Genomic DNA, 20589 nt, shown 5'->3' on the forward strand with positions numbered 1-20589 from the left:
GGGGCACAGCCGGCCACGGCGTGCCGAGACCTCACAAGGGCCATGGATAGAGGGGGTCCAGCCAGCCCGAGGAGCTCGGTCACTCTCACAGGGGTCCTCGGCTGAGGGACCTCGGGGCGTTCAGCCCCTCACGGGGGCCTGGAATGAGGGGGTCCTGGCCGGCTCCGGGGTCCTCAGCTCCTCACAAGGGCTTTTGGCCAAGGGGGCCCAGCCTGCCCTGGCGTGCCGAGCTCCTCCTGGGGTTCCTCTGCTGAGGGGTCCCGGGGTGCTCAGCCCCTCACAAAGGCCTTGGGCTGAGGGGATCCGGCAGGCGCCAGGATGCTCAGCCGCTCACAGAGGTCCTGGACTGAGGGCCCTGAGCCCTGAGCTGGGGGGTCCCAGCTGGCCCCAGGCTGCTGAGTGGCTCATGTGGGCCCTCAGTCCCTCGGCTGAGGGGTGCCGGGGCACTGCGGTGCCGACCTGGGGGTGCTGATCCCCCACAGGACCCCCTGGATGAGGGGGCTGACACCCAGCCCCGGGGAAGCTGAGTTCCCCCTGATCCGCTGCGTGCCCTGTGTTGTCCATGTGGGATGGCTGAGGGCGGTGGGACAGGTCGCAGCCCCACAGGGCTGTCCCCGGGCTGGCTGTGTGCTCTTGCTGACATCCACGCTGGGTGCCCATCATTGAGCTGCTCCAGGGTGGCTCCAAGACGTTCCTGTCCCTGGTTAGATAAGACAGACAGGGATGTGCTTGTGGAACCAGGTGGGGTTTGTGGGCACCGTGGGGTATGGTGAGGTAAGAGGGAATTAGGGATAAGCATCCCTCAGGTATTGTAAAACAGAGCCCTCTGTGGTGAAACGTGTGTGGGGAAGTGGATGGTAAAACCACACCTGTGTGAGCTTCACCTCTGTAGAGGTTTTCCCACGTGGGTAAACTGGTTTCATCCTACTGGTGGGTTAAACTGGTCTGGTTTGCAGCAGGACGTGGTCTTGGAATAACTGGCTTGGACCTCCCTGATTTCTGCAGTGACCTTGAGCAAGTGGTTCATGTCCCTTCTGTGGCATCACGGCTCCCTGCAAGCCAGGAGTGCAGCCAGTGGAAGGGCTAATTAGTGCTTTTTAGGTAATTATTTCCAGGCAACAGGTGGCTGAGTTCCAGCTCCGTACTGCTGTGGGATGCTCTGCTCCTCACAGAATCACAGGAGGGGTGAGGTTGGAAGGGTGGAACTTCCCTGCTCGTGTTCCAGTGCTGCAGATAATTCCCTGTCTGTCACGGCAGGAGCTCTGCCCCTTCTTGGAACCTGTCCCAAATATTAGAAAGGTGGGGGTGGCACCTTTTTAACAAACCTGCTAAAAATAGGGGGTGGGATTATAATCCTAATCTGGGAGACCTTTCTCAAGGCTCCAGGGAAACTGTGCTTTAATCTTCTTTTCTTCTTCATAAGGGAGCTTTGCCTTCCCAGTAAAGCCTCTCTGCTAATCAGTTTTAATTTGTTTAACTCTTGTGATGTCTGTCCTTTGCTCCCCTGGTTATGTTGCCACCCACGAGGTAAAATCCTGGGTGAATTTAGCCCCACAAACAGACCAGGAAACGTTCCTTGCCTTGGGGACAGCCTTCTGCATCTTCCTTCAGTGACCACCTCATCTTTTTGCAGCCCAGAGGGGTTGATGTGGCTGTTTGTCCTCAGTCCCAGGTGTGGTAGATAATTGATATTGTTAATTAGTTGGGCTGTTCTCTTGCTGATTGACTTTGCAGTGGTTTTGGTGGGTTAGGTTGGATCCCAACCCATTTTTAGGAAACTCTGTGCTGGATATTTGCAGATTGGCTGCTCTGAAAATGCCAAAATCTGACAAAACGGGAAAAATTGAGCTTCTGCCTAAAATAACTACATCGTTGTGATGTTTCTGCTGCAGCTAGCTTGGAAGTGTGATGCACTGATGCATTCCTGGGCTGGGAGCCAAGCAGGAGAGAGGAAAAAGCCCCATATCCATTAGATCTGGGCTTTTGGGGGTTCTTTTGTTGCTTTACCTGTGGGTTTTGAGGGCTGTGGGTTGGTGGGGGGAGGAGCTGTTTGGCAGGGATGGGGGAGCAGGGAATGAGGGCCGGGACATCGTGGGATTGCCCTGGGAGGCTGTGGATGCTCCATCCCTGGCAGTGTCCAAGGCCGGGTTGGACAGGGCTTGGAGCAGCCTGGGACACTGGGATGTGTCCCTGCCCATGGCAGGGGTGGAACAAGATGAGCTTTAAGGTCACTTCCAACCAAACTGGGATTCTATGAAATTCCCAGTTTGCTATCTTTCCTCCTGTGAGGGCCCAGCCCCATCACCTGGGAGTGGAAATGGCTTTTGTTCCCTGCCAGTTTTCCTCTGCAGATGTCCAGCAAGAGAAGGCATTCACGAGGGAGGCAGGAGGAAGCACCTGCAAGTCTTCAGGTTTATTTTTAGTCCGGCTTTGAAGGAAGTGAGAGGTGATCACAACCCAGGTGTCTTTTCTCTCAGTTACGAGTGTTTTGGGGAAAGAAAAGGGAGTAAAGCGAAGGAGAGGGTCTCACTGTGGAAGTGGTGGGACGTGGTTTGGATCTGTGAGCAGGAGAAGGAGTTTTCCTCTCGCCTTCGTGGTCGTGGAGCTGGGGTGAAGCAGTGGTGAAGCTGTGTGGATTTGGTCCAAAGGAGGAGGAATGTTCCTGCAGAAGGAAAGTGCCTGGAACTGTTCCAGGCTGGATGGGCCTTGGAGTAGCCTGGTCTAGTGGAAACTGTCCTTGCCCATGGCCGGGGTTTGGAATGAGAAGGTCTGGAAGGTCCCTTCCAACACCAGCCATTCCAGGATTCCACGCAAATGAAATCCTTGTGCCTTCAGTGACTGCAGGGACAATTTTGCTGTTTTCCTTAATCCCAGACCAGCAAGGGCTGTCACCCCTCAGCCTTTTGGAGGTGTTGGATGCATCTTTGCCAGCCAGGAGAGCAGGGAGCGGAGGAGGAACCAGGAAGGGAGATTAAAGCCCAGCGGGACTGTTCTCATTGGCCATCTTAAAACTGAGACTCATTAATTAAGGCTTTAGGAGCTCACAAATAGCCCAGCTCCATCCCCGGGAGTCTGTGCTGCTGCCAGGAGCTGGACTGCTTTCCTTGGCTGGAAGGGAGGACGAGGAAAAGGTAAGGATGTGATGGAGCCTGCTCCCAGCCCACTCCTGCCTCCCCAGTTTGTCTGGGGTGGAATGAAATGATTGGAAGTGATTTGGGCAGCTTTAAATTCCTGGTCTTCTGCTGGTGTTTGCTAAAGGGCAGATGAAATTTTGAGAGAGGAGAGGGAAAAGCTCTTTTTCCTCTGGCTGGGATCTAGGACTGGGATTTGTGCATCTGGAGCAGTTCTTGTTGGCACAGCTGGATCATGGACAGGTTTGTCCAGGAACACCTGGACAAATCCATGCTGGGATCCCAGTGTCACGTGTGAGGCTTTCGGGGTGCTTGTGGAAGCTGCTGTGTGATGAAGGAACAGTGCTGGGGAGCAGATGTGTGGTGAAGCCACAGGGATGTCTGAAGGGTGATGAATTTGTGTGGAGTGTTTTCCAAGGAATGCTTAGGGCTCACCTGATTGAATTATGCAGGAGAGAAGAACTGTGAGGGACAGGAGAGAGGGGAATGCTTTGGGTAACTCCTCAGGGACTGCTTTGCTTCCTTGCCGCAAGCACTGCGTAGCATCTCTCTGGTGCTTTCTTCTGGTATGGAATATTTAAACCTGTGTTTTTTGGAAATTATGGAAGTTTAAGGACTAAAGGAATGGTAGGAAGGTCCCCAGAGGACTTCCTAGAGTTTGTTCAGCCTTCAGTTTTTGGGATGATGTAGCCTAATCTGGCAATGTGGTGATGGGACTGGCTCTCCAAAATCTCATCTGTTGGATCTCTGGGCCTGCAGCAGCTGGAGGGCGCTAAGCAAAAGAAAAGAAGGAATAAAGGAATTTCCTTATGGATAATGACTGACCGTGGGCGTTGTTACCACCCACGCTGCCGCTGTTGGCATCTCCTTAGCCTTTGTTTATTAATATCCCGTCCCTTCGCACAGCCTGGGATGAACTCCGGTCAGACGAGCATCCTCGGGGAGCAGAGGGAAAACTTGTGTGATTGTCCGGCTGTCGTGCTGCCTGAGGGAGGGGTTTGGGGCGGAGGAGGTGTCCCGCTCACGCAGGCGGGGTCAGGGAGCGAGCCCGTCTGGATTAGCCCGCGGCTGCTCTGGCGAGACAGCATTTGGCTTAAGGCTGTTTGAAAAAGTGATGTGTAAAGTCAGGGTGACATTGCTGTGAGCCAATTTAAAATGGAAAGGCATTATCTGCCTCTTGGCTGGTGGCTTGCCAGGCCACACCCAGCCCAGCAGGTTAAAAAAATGCTTTTCCAGGGATTTTACTGCTTGCTGCAAGTAGTTGTTTTTAAATAGGGAGAACTCATTTGGTTTGTCCCACTCTCACCATCACTTCTGGTTTGGAAGCTGCTGATGGATGAGGGTCCCCAGTGGTACCCCCGTACCCTTATTCAGCATTTTCTTCTTTTTCCCGTGTGGATAATTAACCTTTCTTCCTCCCCAGAGATGCAGGAACATGAAAACACTTTTTTTCTTCCCCCTCTCTTTCTGGCTGAATAAACAACTGCAGCAAGTTCTGCGTGGCCCCAGGCTGCCTTTTTTTCACCTGTACCAGGAACTGAACCTTTCCCTCTTGCCACGAGACACCTCCAGATGGAGTTGGTGCTCCAGGAAATATGGGAATAGACTCCAGAGCACGTTCATGGCAGTGATTACACCTGAGTTCAGATGCTGCTGCAACAGTTTGGGGGTTGGTGATGGAGAACTCCAAAGTCTTATCCTGCAAACTCTCCTTGAAGCTCCTTTTTCCCTGTGAGGGGGAAGGGGCTGGGACTGTACCTCTGTCCCATGATTCCAAATGCCACCAGGCACAAATAGGGTTTTGTTCCTGTTAGAGAGAGTTTTCCTTAGGATTTTTGGTTCCAGTGAGACCCACCCATGGTGATGGAAAACAGCTGGCTTGAATTACCCCAGTTTAGTGGCAGCTGGAACCCAGTTTCCTCCTCCTTTGGGTTACATCCTATGAGTTTAACCTCAATCTCTTAAGAACTCTTCCTGCACTCCCAGTACTCTTTATCAGCTGTAGGCTTGTGATTTTGCATCATTTCAGATTTTCCTACAGAAATTTGTACCCAAGGGTAAAGGATTGGTGCTGGTTTGAGGGGCTGAGCACTCCTGGCAATCCACAGCTGTGTTTCCACGTGTGTTTCTAACCAGACACATTTTTCTGCCTCTCCCCAGTCATGCAGGGACCAAGGCCAGTGGTTCTGAGTGGCCCATCGGGTGCAGGGAAAAGCACTTTGTTAAAGAAATTGCTCAAAGATTATGAGAACATCTTCGGCTTCAGCGTCTCCCGTGAGTATCCAGGGATGGGCTGTGGAGGAGTTCAGGAGTGCCAGCTCAGAGCCTGTCTCTGGAGCTCTATTTATACCCCAAAGAATGGTGTTTCATGGCTGTGTCCCAGTCTGTCTGTGGGCTCTCGGGGCTGTTTAAATAATTCAGGACACTTTTTACTCCTGGTATTGAGTGGCAAGTCTAAGATTGGTCTGGAGTAGTATCTTTCCAGGCCTGGTGACTCCCCACATCTCTAAACACAGCTCAGAGAGGAAACAAGTTTCTTCTGAGTGGTTCTTGACTCTGGAAGTAACAAAATCCCCCCACATTGCTGCTTCAAAAGCCATTTGATTTTTACGGGGAGCTTTGCAAGGTGTTTTTAAGTCCATTACCAAAACGTGTTTTAATGTCCCAACACTTCGTGTACTGAAAGTAAAATCTGTGCTTTGAGATCTGGATTCACTCCACCATGAAAGAGCAAATACTGGATGCTTAAAAACTTACTGGTATGGGAGGAGAAGAAAACTTAAAATTGTCGTTTTTGTGTGTGCATGGCATCCTGTGTTCTTGATTCAACTGAATATCTCATCTCACTTCAAACTAAACCTTTTTTCCCCCTAAATTGCCTCTTGGTAGAGATTTTTTTCCTAGAGGTCCATGTGCCACTTAAACCTTGGCATTTCTCTGATCCTGCATCACCCTTGGGTGATGTATGGAATTTACAAGGCTGTTTTTTCTAATTTTTTTTTTAATCCCTGCAGATACCACAAGGCAGCCAAGACCTGGAGAAGTGAATGGCAAAGGTGAGCTTGTTGCAGTTGGTTCTGTCTCATTGGGCTCTCCAAATACTTGACGTTTTCAAAGCAGGGCTCTCATTTTAGGTACCCTGCTCTGAACCTGGGTGTTGGGTGATTTGGTTTTCCAAAGTTCCAGGTAGTTCTGGGGAGATAGCCTCCAATGGCCACTGCTTTGGGAAGTGCAGCTGCTTAATGACATGGTCTTAGCTGTATTAATAGCTTTTGCCCAGCTGTTTTCTCATTTATTTGCATATTTAAGAAACTATCAAATGAGGTTTGTTATTAATTTCCAGTGGCAGTTTTCCCTATGAAATAAAGAGAGGAATTCAACAGAAGATGAAGAAATATTCCTTTTTAGTTAGTTTGGTTTTGATGTTCCCTTTTATCTCCCTCTCTCTCATCCCATTCTGGTCTTTAATTATAAATCCTTTCAAATTAAAGGCCTTGCCAGCCCTGCTGTAATGTATCCCACACCTGTAGGCAACGGGGGAGAGGTTCCCACTACACCAGGAATGGGAAAGGATATAAAAAGTGGGGGAGAGGAGCATTTTTGGCCACAGAGAAAGCTCTGAGCAGTTTGGAGCAGGTGTTTGGACAACTGGTGTGGAACTAGGAAGTGAATCTCTGCAGTCTGTCTGCATTGTCTGAAGCAGGTTTTAAGTGTCTCCTCCCCCCAAAACCCATGGGTGTCATTTTGACCATGAACTTTGCCTTCAAAACATTAATTTCTGTCTATTTTTCCTATTTTCCCTTCTCCAGATTATCACTTTGTGACCAGAGAGGAAATGCAGAAAGAAATTGATGCTGGTGAATTTATTGAGCACGCAGAGTTCTCTGGGAATATGTACGGAACAAGGTAGGTCAGGTATCCCTGCCTGTGCCAGAGGGGCTGGAATTAGATGGTCTTGAAGATCCTTTCCAATCCAAAATATTCTGGGATTTTATAAATTTGGGATCAGAAGCCATACCTATGTTGTCTGTTACGTGCTACTGTGGTAAAGTGTTGGATTATGAGCAGATAAATCTCATGGCACCCCTGACTGGGGTTAAAGAGTTGAGTGGGTTCTAAAATAGCTCTGCCCTCAGCGTTGGAGCTGATGATCAATAAAACGTGATCTGGAATGTTAATTAGGAGTCAGGTATCTTATATAATTATTGGGAGAAAATTGTGGTGCTTTAGTAAAGGACCTGCTGAGGAGGGAGGTTAAGTGTTTCTTGATGTATTTAATTACTGGCATTAAAGAAATTTGCCTGCTTTTCAAGAAGGCTTGATGTCTCTTGATGAGCTGAGTGTGTGTTTTTAAGGAATCTTTGGAGATGGCACAGTTTCCTTCTGAGTTAAGAAATTCTTTACTGTGAGGGTGATGAGGCACAGGGTGCCCAGAGAAGCTGTGGCTGCCCCTGGATCCCTGGAAGTGTCCAAGGCTATGCTGGGCAGGGCTTGGAGCCACCTGGGATAGTGGAAGGAACTCCTGCCTTGGCAGAGCTCCACCTTCTAGAGGAAAGTTGGGGTTGGAATGAGATGATCCTTAGGGTCTCTTCCAATCCAAAACATTCCATAATTCCATTATAGTTTCCTTGTGGGAGTTGCCAGCATAAGGCCCCCAGACTGAACGTGCTGCAGGCCCTGGTCTTGACACGTTTGGCACGAAAAGTGCCTGAAAGTCCTGAAAAAAGTCCTGAAAGCTGAAAGCTCTTCTCCCACATACCCAGCTCCAAGGAGAAATGGAGTTGAGGGTCCTTAATCCCTGGCTTCATCCTGTGTAGTCCAGGCTTCCTTCCACCTCTTGTGCCCTGCCTAATCCAGCAGACGGCTGCTCCCTGGTGCCTGGGGCATGGATGGAGTTGATTGTGGTGCCTTTTTCTTGGGCTGGATGCTGAGGAGGCAGCTCTCCTCTGCCAATTTCCCTGAAATATGCAGGAATTTGGTACTTTACCAGATGAAATTATGTGCTTGGGTTTGTTTGAGTCCCCTCTGTGTAGCCACACTGGCTGTGGTGGTGGCCATGCAGTGTGGGAGGCTGAAATAAACCCCAAAACTCCTCAGCAATGTAGATCAGTTTGCAAACAAAATAAATCCGGAATCTCTCCGAGCCTGTTTCCTCTCCAAGCCCCTGAGGATATTCCTGATCAGATGTAGGATAAAATGGAGAGTCCCTCCTGTTTAGAAGAATAGTTGAAGTTCTCACCAATCCTTTCTGCTTTCTAAATCTCATCAGTGAGTAATAATAAATGATTTAAAAGCTTGAGCTAATTCCCCATGTTGGGGAAGAGAGTTTGTCTTTAACAGCATATAAAAGCCACCACTTGAAAAATTAAGTGGAGAATTTAAGTGTATCTTGTGACCCAGATGGAGCATCCGTGTCCATCCAGCATCCTTCAGGAGAGCGTGTGGAGTCAGTGGATTCTGGAGAAGGGGAGTTCTCAGTGGTTTTGCTCTTTGGTGAAGGTTGTTTCTGTGTTTGTCACAGAATCCCAGGCTGGTTTGGGTTGGAAGGGACCTAAAGATCATCGAGTTCCAACCTCTTCCCTCTAGAAGGTGGAGCTCTGCCAAGGCAGGAGTTTACAGACATCCCACCCGTCCTGTGGGATAGTCACACGTGATCCATTTCCACACCTTCCAGCATGGCTTTCTAGCTGGAGATGGCAGCTCCCTGCTCCTCCCCAGAGCAGGGACACTTGGAGAAACTCCTTATCAAGAGCAGAGCAGGCTCTGTCCCCTCCTGCCACAGCCTGGGCACAGGGGAGCCCTGTGAGGTTCACCCGCTGCTGGAGGGGGACACCCCAAACCCCCCCCGGCTGCTCTGACCCCTGCCCTGTGTGCTGTGTCCCCAGTAAAGGAGCTGTGCAGGCCGTGCAGGCCCAGAACCAGATCTGTGTCCTCGACATCGACATCCAGGGCGTGAAGAACATCAAGAAGACCGACCTGAACCCCATCTACATCTCGGTGCAGCCGCCGTCCATTGAGATCCTGGTGAGCGCCCGCCTTGCTTTGCCGGTAGCAGTTAGAGGTAATCAGCGTCCGGCTCTGCAGCCACGGGGCTCCCCCTTCCCTCAGCCACCTCTGTGTTCTCAGGGCCCTGCACTACCTGGGGAGGACATTCCCAAGCGTTTCTCTGCCCAGTCCAGCTCCCCAGCCTCAGGGATAAATCTTCCTGTGTTGTGTTTTTTGAGTCCTTCCTGGATGTTTTCCACACCTTGGTTATGGACTCCATCGCAGCGTGGCCAGTTTTTAAATGCATTAATTGTGCTCCGTGCTAGGTAGAGAAGGATTTTGTGCTGAGATCTGCCTCCACAGTTAAAATTAAACCCAGGGAGGCTGGTTCTGTGCAGCACCATAAATTCTACACCACTCTGGTCTTACCCTATGTAAGTGATTGCACTGGGACTCTTGCAGAAGTGGAATCACTGTCATGGTTCAGAGAGGGATGAGGACATATGAGGTCAACTCCTGACTCTCCCCTCTTGCTCTCAGTACATCAGGCAGTGTCTGTTTCTCGTTGAGTTTGTGGAGGAGGAAGCCAGCAGCACCAGATGCCAGAGCCCAGCAGAGAGATCTCATTTCCAGCAGTACCTGGAAAAATAAATAAATGAGAGGGAGGTAAAAGAAACCTGGGACCCTGAACTCTGGGTAGGAGATCTCAAGCCCAGTTTGGCCACTGGTTTGCACTGGGCTGTAAGTGAGGCCCCTCACCCTTTCCAGGGTGTTCTCACATGCCCGTGGTCACAGACAGCACTGGCCTGAGGGGTGGGGGGTGGTTTCTGCCTGCAGCTTTCAGAACACTCATTTCTTTAATGCCTTTGTCCTTGGGTTTAGGAGAAAAGACTACGGGACCGAAAGACTGAGACGGAAGAGAGTTTACTGAAGCGTTTGACTGCAGCCCGCGTGGACCTGGAGCTCAGTAAGTCCTTGGAGTGTGCAGGGAGAGGGGATGCCTGCGTGATTTGGGAGCTGGTTTTTGTGGGAGCATCTGATTTGTGCTCTCCAGCAGTGCTGGCAGGGCTTGGCATGAGCAGAGTTGGATCAAAGCACTGCTGCATTTCCCACTGTGGTTCCTTGGGGGTGGTTGGCAGAGCAGCTTGTTAGCAGCAGCTGAAATAATAATACTAAAAAATAGTATTAAAATGCCATAGGACTTTGGGCTGTGCACAGGAGGTGCCACAGGGAAGAAACATTCTCCTCCAACTCTGACCTCATCTCCTTTCCCAGGTAAAGAGCCTGGGCTGTTCGACCTGATCATCATTAACGATGATTTAGAAAAGGCCTATTCCGAATTGAAGGAGGTGCTGCTGGAGGTGAGTCCTTGGGGATTTTTCCACCTCATTCCTGGGCCAGGCAGGTGAGGGTCTGTTCTCAGGCAGCCACAGAATTGTCACCTCATCTCACGTTTGGTCTGCTTTGAGCTGCTGAGGGACAGATTGAGTACAGGTGATGATGGATCAGTGGCCTAAGAGTGGGAAATGAATCCAACACAATACTGAGCTGGGGCAAAATAAACATGCATCCCTGCGTGGCAGAGAAGGGGATTCCTGTTTCTGGAGTTTCCAAGTCAAACCTTGCCTTGTCCCTAAAGGTCAGCTCAGGGCTTGGTCCTGTGACATGGTGGAGCTGGTGTGAGTTGTTGGTCACTTGTGGTTTCCTGAGCTGTGAAACCAAGAGCTGTTCCCAAAGAGTGGCAGATTCTCAGTCTCTTTCCTGATCTCCTTGCAGGAAATCAAGAAGACCCAAGAATCCAGGAAGTCCTGAGCTGACCCCGCTTGGGCGTTTTAATTTTGCACATCATTCCCGAAGCACGTTGCACCGTTTTATTCCAAAAGACATTCCCTTTAGGCTGCTCCTACTCCCAACTTACCCTAGGATGTTTATATTAAAAGGAAAGAAAAGGAAAGCTGCTCATGCTTGTGTTTCTGTTCACTGCATGCTCAGCCCGTGCTCTCCAGGTTTGTACCTCCGGATTCTTTGGGAGCTGCCAAAGGGGGAAAAAAAGCTTCCCCTTTGGAAAGCTGCAGAGGAGCTGTTTGGGCACCTGCAGCTCCAGCACGTGGCTTGGGCTCCCACTGCTGGATTTGTGGAGGGACACGTTGTGCCAGTTGATGCCACTCTATTTTATCGTCTATCCACTGCCTTTTCTTCTGGGGGAAAAAATCCTGTGAACTTCTCTGGTATTCCAGCAGCAATCGTGGAATTCATGTGTTGTTCCACTTGAGTTCTAGTGGTAGATTTTTTGATGCTTTTAGACCTACAAGTTGGGGGAGGAAAGATTTCTCTCCTAAGCTTTGCAGCCTTTTGGGCTGATGTGCTTGAAGGCAGCAATAAATCCCTTTTCCTAAGGGGAATCCATTGCATCCAGTAACTGTTGCTTGTACAGGTCTCTGTTCTGAGACCTAGAGAGCTTTGTACTTCACTTCCCAAGTTTTCTTTATCCTTAATGTTGATGTTTTTGTGAAATTTCCAAGCCCTTTGGTCCCTCCAGCAGGACATATCCTGGGGGTCCTTGGAGGGGTTGGTTTCTCACACTGAAAACCATGGAGCCAGGCTGGGAGAGCTGGGGGTGTTCACCTGGAGAAGAGAAGGCTCTGGGAGACCTTAGAACCTAAAGAGGCTCCAGGAGAGCTGGAGAGGGACTTGGGACAAGGGATGGAGGGACAGGACACAGGGAATGGCTTCTCACTGCCAGAGGGCAGTGATGGATGGGATATTGGGGGGGAATTGCTGGCTGGGAGGGTGGGGAGGCCCTGGCTCAGGGTGCCCAGAGAAGCTGTGGCTGCTTTGGAAGTGTCTAAGGCCAGGCTGGACATTGGGGCTTGGAGCAACCTGGGATAGTGGGAGGTGTCCCTGTGCATGGCAGGGGGTGGCACTGGATGGGCTTTGAGGTCCCTTCCAACCCAAACTGTTCTGGGATTCCATTCTATGGAATGACCAGTCCATCAGAGCTCCTACAGGTGGTGACTTCCAGCTGTTTTCCCCCCTCCCCAAACCACAGAGCCCATGAGCAGCTGGGCCCTGCAGTGCCGGGCTGGGACATTTTCTCTCCCAAACCACATCTTACCAGAGCAGGTTTGTACCTAAACACTCCATTTTTGGGTTCCATCCTCTTCCTATCCCATCCCTCCAGTCCATCCAGCTGCTCTGCAGTACCTCTTGATCCAGGTCATCTCCAAACCTCCATCCTCCACCTTATGGAGAGAACAAGCAGAAACCCCCCTTGGGCCACTCTTCTGGTACCTTGCATTCACAGCCATGATTTGATGATTATTTTGCTTGTTTACCTCTCTTGGGCTGGTTTGATACATCTTTCCTAGACTTGCTAGAAAACGTCCCTTCCTGTTGTTGTGGGTTTCCCATTGCTTGGTTCTGGAACTGGTTAAACAAGCAGGAAACTCCTGTGTGGATTCGTGGTGTGAACCACTGTCCTGCGCCATCAAGTGATGGGCTCTGATTATTTTTCCTTCTGAATTGGGGGATTCTGTTGCAATTTGAGGCACGCGTTTGCAGTGGGAAAAGGTCCCCTCTAGATGGCAGGAACGGCAGCGGGAACGCGCCGGAGTCGCGGAGCAGCCGAGCAGGAGGCGCAGGACACGGCACCCGCCTCAGTCCGGGGCTCTGCGGCCACCGCGTGGCACCTGCGGGGCTGCCACCAGATGGAAGTGCCCAGCTGCTCCCTGCGGATCCCTCCTGCCAGCGCCCCCAGCCCCGCCTCGGCACATCCCTGCGGGAGAGGTGAGTGCACCCGGGAGCCGGAGCGATGCTCCAGCCGCGTGGCAGCGCTTGGAAAACGGGAAAAATCATTTGGATCGTTGGTGTGCCCCTTCTCCGGTGAAGGGGAGCAAGAGGGGAGTCCGAAATGTCCCTCCCCAGTAGGGTGCCCTGCTGCAGCTGCTGTGTGTGATGGAGCAGATGGAGAACGCCTGGAATGCCGGCGCTAACGCGAGGTGACGGGATGGCCGTCGGGATGGCAATGGGAAGCGGAGGGAGCAGGAGTGGGTGGTGCAGCCAGGCTGGTGCCCAGGCAGGTGACACAGCTGTGGAGCATCTCCAGGGGGTCATTTTGGGTGCTGTCAGCAGTGCCCCTCTCCAGGTTTGGTGTTTTGGAGGAACTGCGCTGTGCATCCCATCCCAAAGCTGGGTGGGTGAAGGCACTTGTTGAAGTGAGTTAAATTCCTGCGCCCTCAAAACTGGGATGTCTGTTTTGTTAATTGCCTTTGCAGCCATAAACACATTTCTGGGTTTGGTACTGGCTCGTTGGCGTATTGCATTCCCACATCCCTGGGGCAGGCAAGGACCATGCTGAGCATGGCAGGTGTCAAATGCTGGGCTCTCCACAACTGCAAGCATCTGCTCCCAGTGCAGGGCTGGGATCGAGGGATCAGACTGGCAGAGTGAGGGTGCAGGAGCCTTTTGGCCCAGGGGTTGTCTGTGTTTAAAGATCCTCCTCCTGGAGGACCCCTTTTCCCACCTAGGAGATCTTCCAGGCAGGAAGGTGCTGTTCCCATCTCGGGGTACACTGAGTGAAGGAACCCAGGCCTGCTCCTGGGTTGCTTCCAGAAATGTCAGAAATAGGGGTTTTATATAACTATATATTCACTGTTCCATCAGACTGAGATAAATTTGACCAGACTTCAGCTTTTTTCAGCTGAGATGCTTTGGGAAATGTGGCAGCACCTGCATCCCTGCTGGGGGAGGAAGACGAGTGCAGGGGATGGTAAAAGCTGGGATAAAACCTGCCCTGGGAGCTCTCCTGTCTGAGGCTGAGGATATTTCGGAGCTGATGCCAAAAAAATAACAAGCCCCTGTAGCACTTTTGCTTTAAAGCTGTTGCTTTGCAGTCATCGCATTGTTTTTTGCTGAATCCGGGCTGACACGCTGCTTTTGGGGCAGGAGCTGATTATTTTCCCCCTATTTTTCATTTTTCCTGCCTACCCAAGCTCTCTGGCAATAGAAATACCCCTTCAAGCAGGGAACGTGGGGTTTGGACACAGAGGTCACCTCTGCTCTGACCCAACGGCACCAAGACCCTGCCTGGGAAGGACGTTGTGCAGGGATGCAGGAAGGCAGGCAAGTCCCCAAAGCCCAAATCATCCAAGAAAGAAGCTGGAGCCACACTCCAGGACAACTTGAAGCAGCCAAAATTAGCCCAAAGCCCATTTGCCCCCATCCTGATGAGCCCACGGTCCAGAGACTTGTCCTTGCCGTGGTTTTCCTTGGCCTCTCAGTGCCGTTGGAGGCAGCTCTGATTTTCAGGCTTCCTTCCATGCCACTGCAGAAAGGCACCGCGGGGCAGAGCTGGCCTGGGAAATAATTGGGCAGCCGGCGTAGAAAATGAGCAACGAGGGGAAAAAGGAGTAGGAATAACCCTGATTTTCCTGCTTGTCCATCAGTGTCCGGCTCGCTCTGCGCGTGTTTCCCACGGCAACGCTGGGATTGAGCATCCCAGGTATGGAAGTGTGATGGGATGAGCTCGTGCTGGGGCACGGGGAGGATGTGTCATGGGTGTCCTGAGTGCTGTCAGAAGTTATCCTGGGAGGAAAAACTCCTAGGATCTTCTGGAGAGGGTGTTCAGCTCTCAGTGGGGGGAGGCCACTAATTCCCACCTTTTTTGGCAAAGACAGCTTTCCTGCTCTATCCAGTATGATGGAAACATCTTCTAGGAAATCCTCCCAGCAGCCTGCATGGCTTCAGACAGGAAAGCAGGGAATTGGGGGTCTCATCCTCATCCCTCCACAGTGGAGCCACCTGCCCATGTTCCCCAATCCACCAGGGTGCAAACACCAGCTGCTCCAAAGTGGATAAAGAGCACTGGAACCTGTGGGAGCAGAGGGACGTCGGCTTGGGATGGATTTCCCCAGCCATGTGGATCATGGGCTTTTTTTCAGGGGGTTGCAGCTGGGATGGGTGATGTGATCCATTCCTGGGTATCCTGATGTCCCTTGTGCTCTCCCACAGGACAGGGGAGTGACCACCACGCTCCAGCTGCTGCCGCCTCGTGCTGAGACTCTGACCAGCACCACCAACACTGACCACAGGTAGGTCCCATTATCCCACACCAGCCAATAACCCTCCCTGGGACAACTGATCCAAGTGGGACTCAGATGGATCCGTGCCAGCATCTGTTGCTCCTCCAGTGCTTTTCTCTGGCTCTGCTGCTGCTGCAAAGGAAGTTGTGTGGGAGGATGGAATTTTCTGTCAAGCATCCCATGGCTCTGGATGCTCCAGGGTGCTCGTAGGAGTTCTGCCATCCCCATCAGCTCCACGAGGCTGAGTGGCCCTGGCAGCTGGATCAGGGGCCGGGCTGTGCCTGCCTTGCTGGGCGCTGTATTTGGGTCAGCCACATCGACTGGAAGTGCAACTGTGTCATCCCTGGAGAGTGTGGGACGCCGATCCATAACCGCGGCTCCGGCCGGGATGGCACGCACGGCCCGGCATCCTCACCCTGCTCCCCGCTTATCCAGCCCAGCCCCGCTCCCAGCCTCCAAAACTCGGGAATCCGGCACAGCCTCAACTTTTTCCAACAGCAGCAGCTGTGACTCTGCTTGTCCCGGACATGACTCCAGCCCTGTGAATAACCAGAAGCCATCTGCAATTCCCATTGTGCCGTGGCAACTGGTACGGCCACCGGAACAACCGGATGCTTGTGGAATCGGGGGTGCATCCCCCTCCTGATGCCTGATTCCTCTCTGTCCAGCCACAAAAAGGAGGGAGAAGAGGATGTTTTTCTGGATTTTACTTTCCCCATCTCTGGAGATGCAAGGAGGGGATAAAAAGAAGGGAGGCAGAGAAGGCAAAATTCCAGTATCCCGGTGGAGCTGGGCAAATACAGATAAATATTCCTCAATTTCTACATAGGAGGGATTATTTTATTGAAGCCATGTGGGAATAAGACCCCTGGGAGCCAGATCCAATGGGCACAGGGAAGGACAGGAAAGCTGTGCCCCCTCAGTGCCCAAGTCGTCAACCCAGCATTAATTTGCAGATATTCCCTGAAGGATCAGGGGTGGCTGCTGCTGTTTGTATCAAGTCTTGATGGAAAACAAAGTGCCTGTGTGGTGGGCATTGAACTTTAGGGATGGCCTGGCTCCCTAACACGGAGTCAGCATGGAGATGATGGGGAAAAAAACCCCAAAAAGCCAAGAGAAATGCTCCAGTCACCACCAATGTGCTGACCTGGATATACCAGGTACAGGATGAGAAAAAAGAGATTTATTATTTTTCCTAGTTGGAAGTGCAGGATACGTGAGCTGCATCCCTTGCTTTGAACATGGTTGAAATCCTATGATGCCTCCTGGATACGAGGGTGTGGGCTGGAGGGAGAGAACAGCACCCCAGTTTGGGTGCAGAGGGGAAACTGGTGCCACAGCCCACAGCAGAGGGATAATCCCTCCCTGGAGTGGTGTCTGTGGGGTGAGTGCCTGTCAGACTGTTCCCCTGAGCAGGGAGGATGATCTCACGTGCTCCATGGGTCTGGGATCCGATGGCTCGTTCCCGCAGCAGCCTGACCCGCAGAGCCCAGCGAGCCCAATGCCCACGGTCATCCCGGCCTCAGACCTGGGAACGTCCCCTTTATATATATATATATATATTATTTTTTTTTTTTAATACACCATTTTTTATTCACCCCATCTATCTTCCCAAGCACAGATGCTGCTGCTCCTTGGGCTTATCCCACTGCAGCTTCATCGCACAGCGTTGCTGTGGTGGCACCTCTGGGCTCTTTACTGGTTTTATTGCTGAAATCCAACCTGATTCCCCTTGTCCTATAGGGAGGAAATGTCACTGGTGTTCTTGCAGCAGCTCCTGGTGTTTCCAAAGGCAGGCAGGATCTCCCCTTGTGCATTCCCACCACTGTGGCTGCCACAGATGTGCTGCCTCTCTGGGCCTCTGAGAATATTTTGGCTCTGTTTTCTCACCACTTTCTCATTTAAGAGTTGTATTTATCAATGAAGTCTCCCTGCTGAGCCTCCCCTTGTGCATCCCATCCTCCAGCCCTGACCATGCTCCCTCCATTGCTCAGAGCAGCTGGGGCTGCCCCTGGATCCCTGGCAGTGTCCAAGGCCAGGTTGGATGGGGCTCGGAGCAGCCTGGGATAGTGGGAGGTGTCCCTGCCCATGGCAGGGGTGCAGCTGGGTGGTTGGATCTTTCCAACCCAAACCATTCCAGGATTCCAAGATTTCTCCAGCTCCTCGGTGTTCTCTTCCCATGGCTGCAGCATCCAGCTGCAAACTCCTGCAAGGATCCCGACAAAACCCTGCTGGGAGCATCCCTCTGTTCTACCAGAGAGCTGTGAACTCCCGTTCTCAACCCAATCCTCCCACCCCTTCGTACCCCTGACTGATTCCATCCAACATCCTATTCCCTTCCTCCCTTGGAGGAACCTTACCCCACTGCTGCTGTCAAGGCAAAACTGGGAATCCCAAACAAAGCCTCTGCTCCTCTCCAGTGGTGGGACGAAGCCTTTTAGGAGCTCTCTGAGGAGCAGAAGCTTCTCCCTGTGCCACCACCCGCAGGAGCCGCAGCTCCGGAGGGGACAATGGTGCCATTGAGCGGGGACACTGACACGCTGCCGTATTGTGCCTGGCAGAGAGATGCCCGGGAATAATCGCCTCCTCCTTGGCTTTGTTGCAGGGCTGTGCTGGTGCTGCTGCACGGCTTCTCCCCCGCCAGGGCTCCGGTTATGCGGTGAGGATCCGCAGCTCCACGGGCACCGTTTTTTCCTGGCTGTGAAAGGTACGGCTCGATCGTCACCTCCTAACCAGGATGGGGCTCTGGGGGGGATGGCACTGATGGGGAGGGATTGTGGGTTTGGGAGCAAAAGGATGTTCCTCACCCCAGGAGGCCGTGTCACTGTTTCATTGATCCTTGTAATATATTGTGTGTTTATTATATTTTATCTATTGTAAGTCTATTTTTTATATATCCCATCTATAAAGGCAGCATTGAGAGCCATCAAAATTATAATTCTTCCTAAGCCTGCAAAATGTTTTGCATGAAATATTTGTGTAAGATGCAGAAATCCAACTCCGCTTGGGGTCTGGACGATCCCTTAAAATTTGGATCCAGGATTTTGCTCGCAACTATCTTAAATGAGGCTGAATGAGAGTTTGCTCTGAGACTGATACAGAGCAGGGCTGCGATTTTTTAGGAACATATTTAAGGTTGCTTTCAAGCCGTGTGATTCCAAAAATAATTTCCCTACCCATTTTCTGGTGAGGGTGTTTTCCTTACCCAAATTCTCCTTGAAATCCTTGGATTTGGGCTGAACTTTGGGCTTGTGACTGTGTCAAGGACGGCAGCAGCTGCAGGAACAAGTGCTGTGGCAATGCCTCTCTTCTCCCTGCTCCTCCTCCTCCATCCCTGGAGCATCCTAGGAGCTGGTTTCCTCTGGAAAACTCCTTCTGGGAACACATACCCCCTGCACGGTCACCCAGGCTGGTTCCCAGCTTGTTCCTCCCCTAAAGCAGCTGGAGAGCAGAAACACACTTGAGAAATTAAATGAGAGGGTGAAAACTTGGCTGCCCCATCCCAGCTGTGCTGAGGAGCAAGGACATCCTTTGAAATTCCCTTAAAACCAGGAAAAACAAGTTCTTTTGAGGAGTTTCACATGGTGGGAGCTGCTTAAGACATGCTGGGAGTCATGTAGGTGTAAAAGATGAAGAGCTGTCAGATTTTAAAGGTTTAGGGCCTTCTTCGTGCCAAATTTGTTCAGTTTGGGGGTTTTCTTTAAGTGCAGCGAGTAAAACCTCGCTAATTTGGACTCCTGGAAGCCAAACCTCTCTTCACAACACGAGGCCTTTAAGGAAAACATCAATTTTTGTGAGGTCAGCCATAAAATCATGCGAGCTGGCAATGGGAAGGAACAGATGACAATGAGCCAGAGGTTGTGGCCTCTGGATGGGGTAATTATTTAATCCCTGCTTGTGGGTTTGAGTGAGGGGCAACATCCCCTTCTCTGCAGCCAGAGACGTGCACAGGGGAAAAATCCCTCTGGCAGAGAGCAGGAAGGGCTGGGGGAGGAGGAAAATGTCCCCTCTGTCCCCTTCCAGCTGTTCTCCACAGAGCAGGGAGATGCTTCCAGCTGTTCCCCCAAATGAGGTTGGGAAGAGAGAACAGGGATGAAGAGGGGCTGGGATAGGAGCCTCTGGTCAACATAAAACACTAAAATTAAAAAATTTCAGCAACAGGCGCTGCTTTGGACAGAAAAATTGGGGGGGAAATGAAGTTTTTTGGTGGTGCTGCAGTGTTTCACTGTAGCTGTAAGGACAGGGAGAGTTCGCAGCCGACTTTCCACCAAGTTTGAAAAGGAAAAGAAATCCTAAACAAGAAGGAAGCACACTTTATCCTGCTGCAGCACCTCCACTTCCCGCCTTCCTCTCCTGCTCCAAGGAGCTCTTTTCGCTATTTTTAGCCCTAAACCCTTCGACTATTTGAGTGATCTGATTTTTTTTTTTTTTTTTTTTTTTTTCCATAAGCGCCGCTCTTGGCTCTGGAGTTATCCACCACAATCTCTTTTTTTATGGCGTTTTTTGTGCGTGCTTGGAAGGGAAATCCAAAAATAAAAGGGAACTAAAGGAGTCCTTGGCGTCCTGGGGAACGCGGGGTGTGCAGTGTCAGGTTCGGAGGAGCTTTCCCTCTCCACGTCAGAGCGCGGGGCGGGAGGGAGAAAGCGGCGCCGGGCAGGGATCCACGGATCCGCGGACAGGATGGGAGAGTTTTGGGAAGGACTAAGCCCAGCGCTTCTCCGTATGTTACTTTTGGGTTTGTTTTGTTTTGTTCTCCCTCCACTTCGTGTTGATGTTTTGCTGATGGTTTTTAGCTTGGCTTGTTCCCAGCACTTCTCAGATCCCCTCCCTGTGCTGCAACCCCCCCTCTGCTCTCACCCAGCTCTTCCCTGCTCTTCATTTTCTGCCCTTTCCCAGTTATTTGGGTGGGAAATGCGTTTGCTGAGCCTGAATGTTCGTGTGTTGCCTTTCCTGCTGGGGTAAGAGGCACAACATCCCTATTTGGCATCAGTTTGTGCACACTTTGCTGGCGTAAATCATCCCCTGGCACGCAGGGCAGTGCAAATCCATCTCCAGGGAGTTTGGGATTAAACCACTTTAGCTTTTTCCTCATGGAAAAAGGAAGAAATTCATCCCTGTGTGGGTGGGGAGGCCCTGGCACAGGTTGCCCAGAGAAGCTGGGGTTGCTCCTGGATCCCTGGAAGTGTCCCAGGCCAGGTTGGAACACCCTGGAATAGTGGAAGGTGTCCCTGCCCATGGCAGGGGGGTGGAATGAGGTGATCTTTAAGGTGTCTTCCAACCCAATCCATTCTGGGATTCTGTGAAACCCCTCTGTGCTCTGGGACCTCCTGGCCAGCCCCTATCCCAAACCTCCTCCTATCCCAGACCACCAGAGCTGGGGGGAGGAAAGCAAG

At 51.5% G+C, this 20589-nt stretch overlaps 2 protein-coding genes across 5 annotated transcripts in view; both read left to right on the forward strand.

Annotated features, from left to right (window-relative positions):
* Positions 1-1568: 1568 nt before the first annotated feature.
* Positions 1569-11070, forward strand: GUK1 (guanylate kinase 1). Of its 2 annotated transcripts, none has more exons than XM_017746802.1 (8): positions 1569-1672; positions 5292-5405; positions 6146-6187; positions 6941-7037; positions 9017-9155; positions 9999-10083; positions 10392-10477; positions 10893-11070. In XM_017746802.1, the coding sequence occupies exons 2-8, from the start codon at positions 5294-5296 to the stop codon at positions 10926-10928; spliced, it is 597 nt and encodes a 198-aa protein (XP_017602291.1). In that variant the 5' UTR covers positions 1569-1672; positions 5292-5293; the 3' UTR covers positions 10929-11070. The 2 variants fall into 2 exon arrangements, with proteins under 2 accessions (XP_017602291.1, XP_008641322.1); XM_008643100.2 differs by lacking the exon at positions 1569-1672 and adding an exon at positions 2836-3131.
* A 971-nt stretch (positions 11071-12041) lies between these two features.
* Positions 12042-20589, forward strand: part of GJC2 (gap junction protein gamma 2) — a 38681-nt gene continuing 30133 nt past the window's right edge. The window contains exons 1-3 of one of the 3 annotated variants that reach the window (XM_017746777.1): positions 12042-12902; positions 15126-15205; positions 17802-17903. The gene's annotated coding sequence lies outside the window, so the exon portion shown is untranslated. Of the gene's footprint in view, positions 12903-12970; positions 14617-15125; positions 15206-17801; positions 17904-19817; positions 19917-20589 lie in introns of those variants that run through there. The other 2 variants (XM_017746778.1, XM_017746780.1) reach the window with 2 other exon arrangements.

This window comes from Corvus brachyrhynchos, unplaced genomic scaffold (genome assembly GCF_000691975.1).
Source record: "Corvus brachyrhynchos isolate BGI_N302 unplaced genomic scaffold, ASM69197v1 scaffold18, whole genome shotgun sequence".
Taxonomy (NCBI): domain Eukaryota; kingdom Metazoa; phylum Chordata; class Aves; order Passeriformes; family Corvidae; genus Corvus; species Corvus brachyrhynchos.

Excerpts from the sequence above, each read along its gene's own strand:
- GUK1 (XM_017746802.1), top strand. The coding sequence starts at position 5,294 with ATGCAGGGACCAAGGCCAGTGGTTCTGAGTGGCCCATCGGGTGCAGGG. Across the intron at positions 5,406-6,145 it reads CTTCGGCTTCAGCGTCTCCC|ATACCACAAGGCAGCCAAGA; the intron begins GTGAGTATCCAG and ends TAATCCCTGCAG. Across the intron at positions 9,156-9,998 it reads CGCCGTCCATTGAGATCCTG|GAGAAAAGACTACGGGACCG; the intron begins GTGAGCGCCCGC and ends CCTTGGGTTTAG.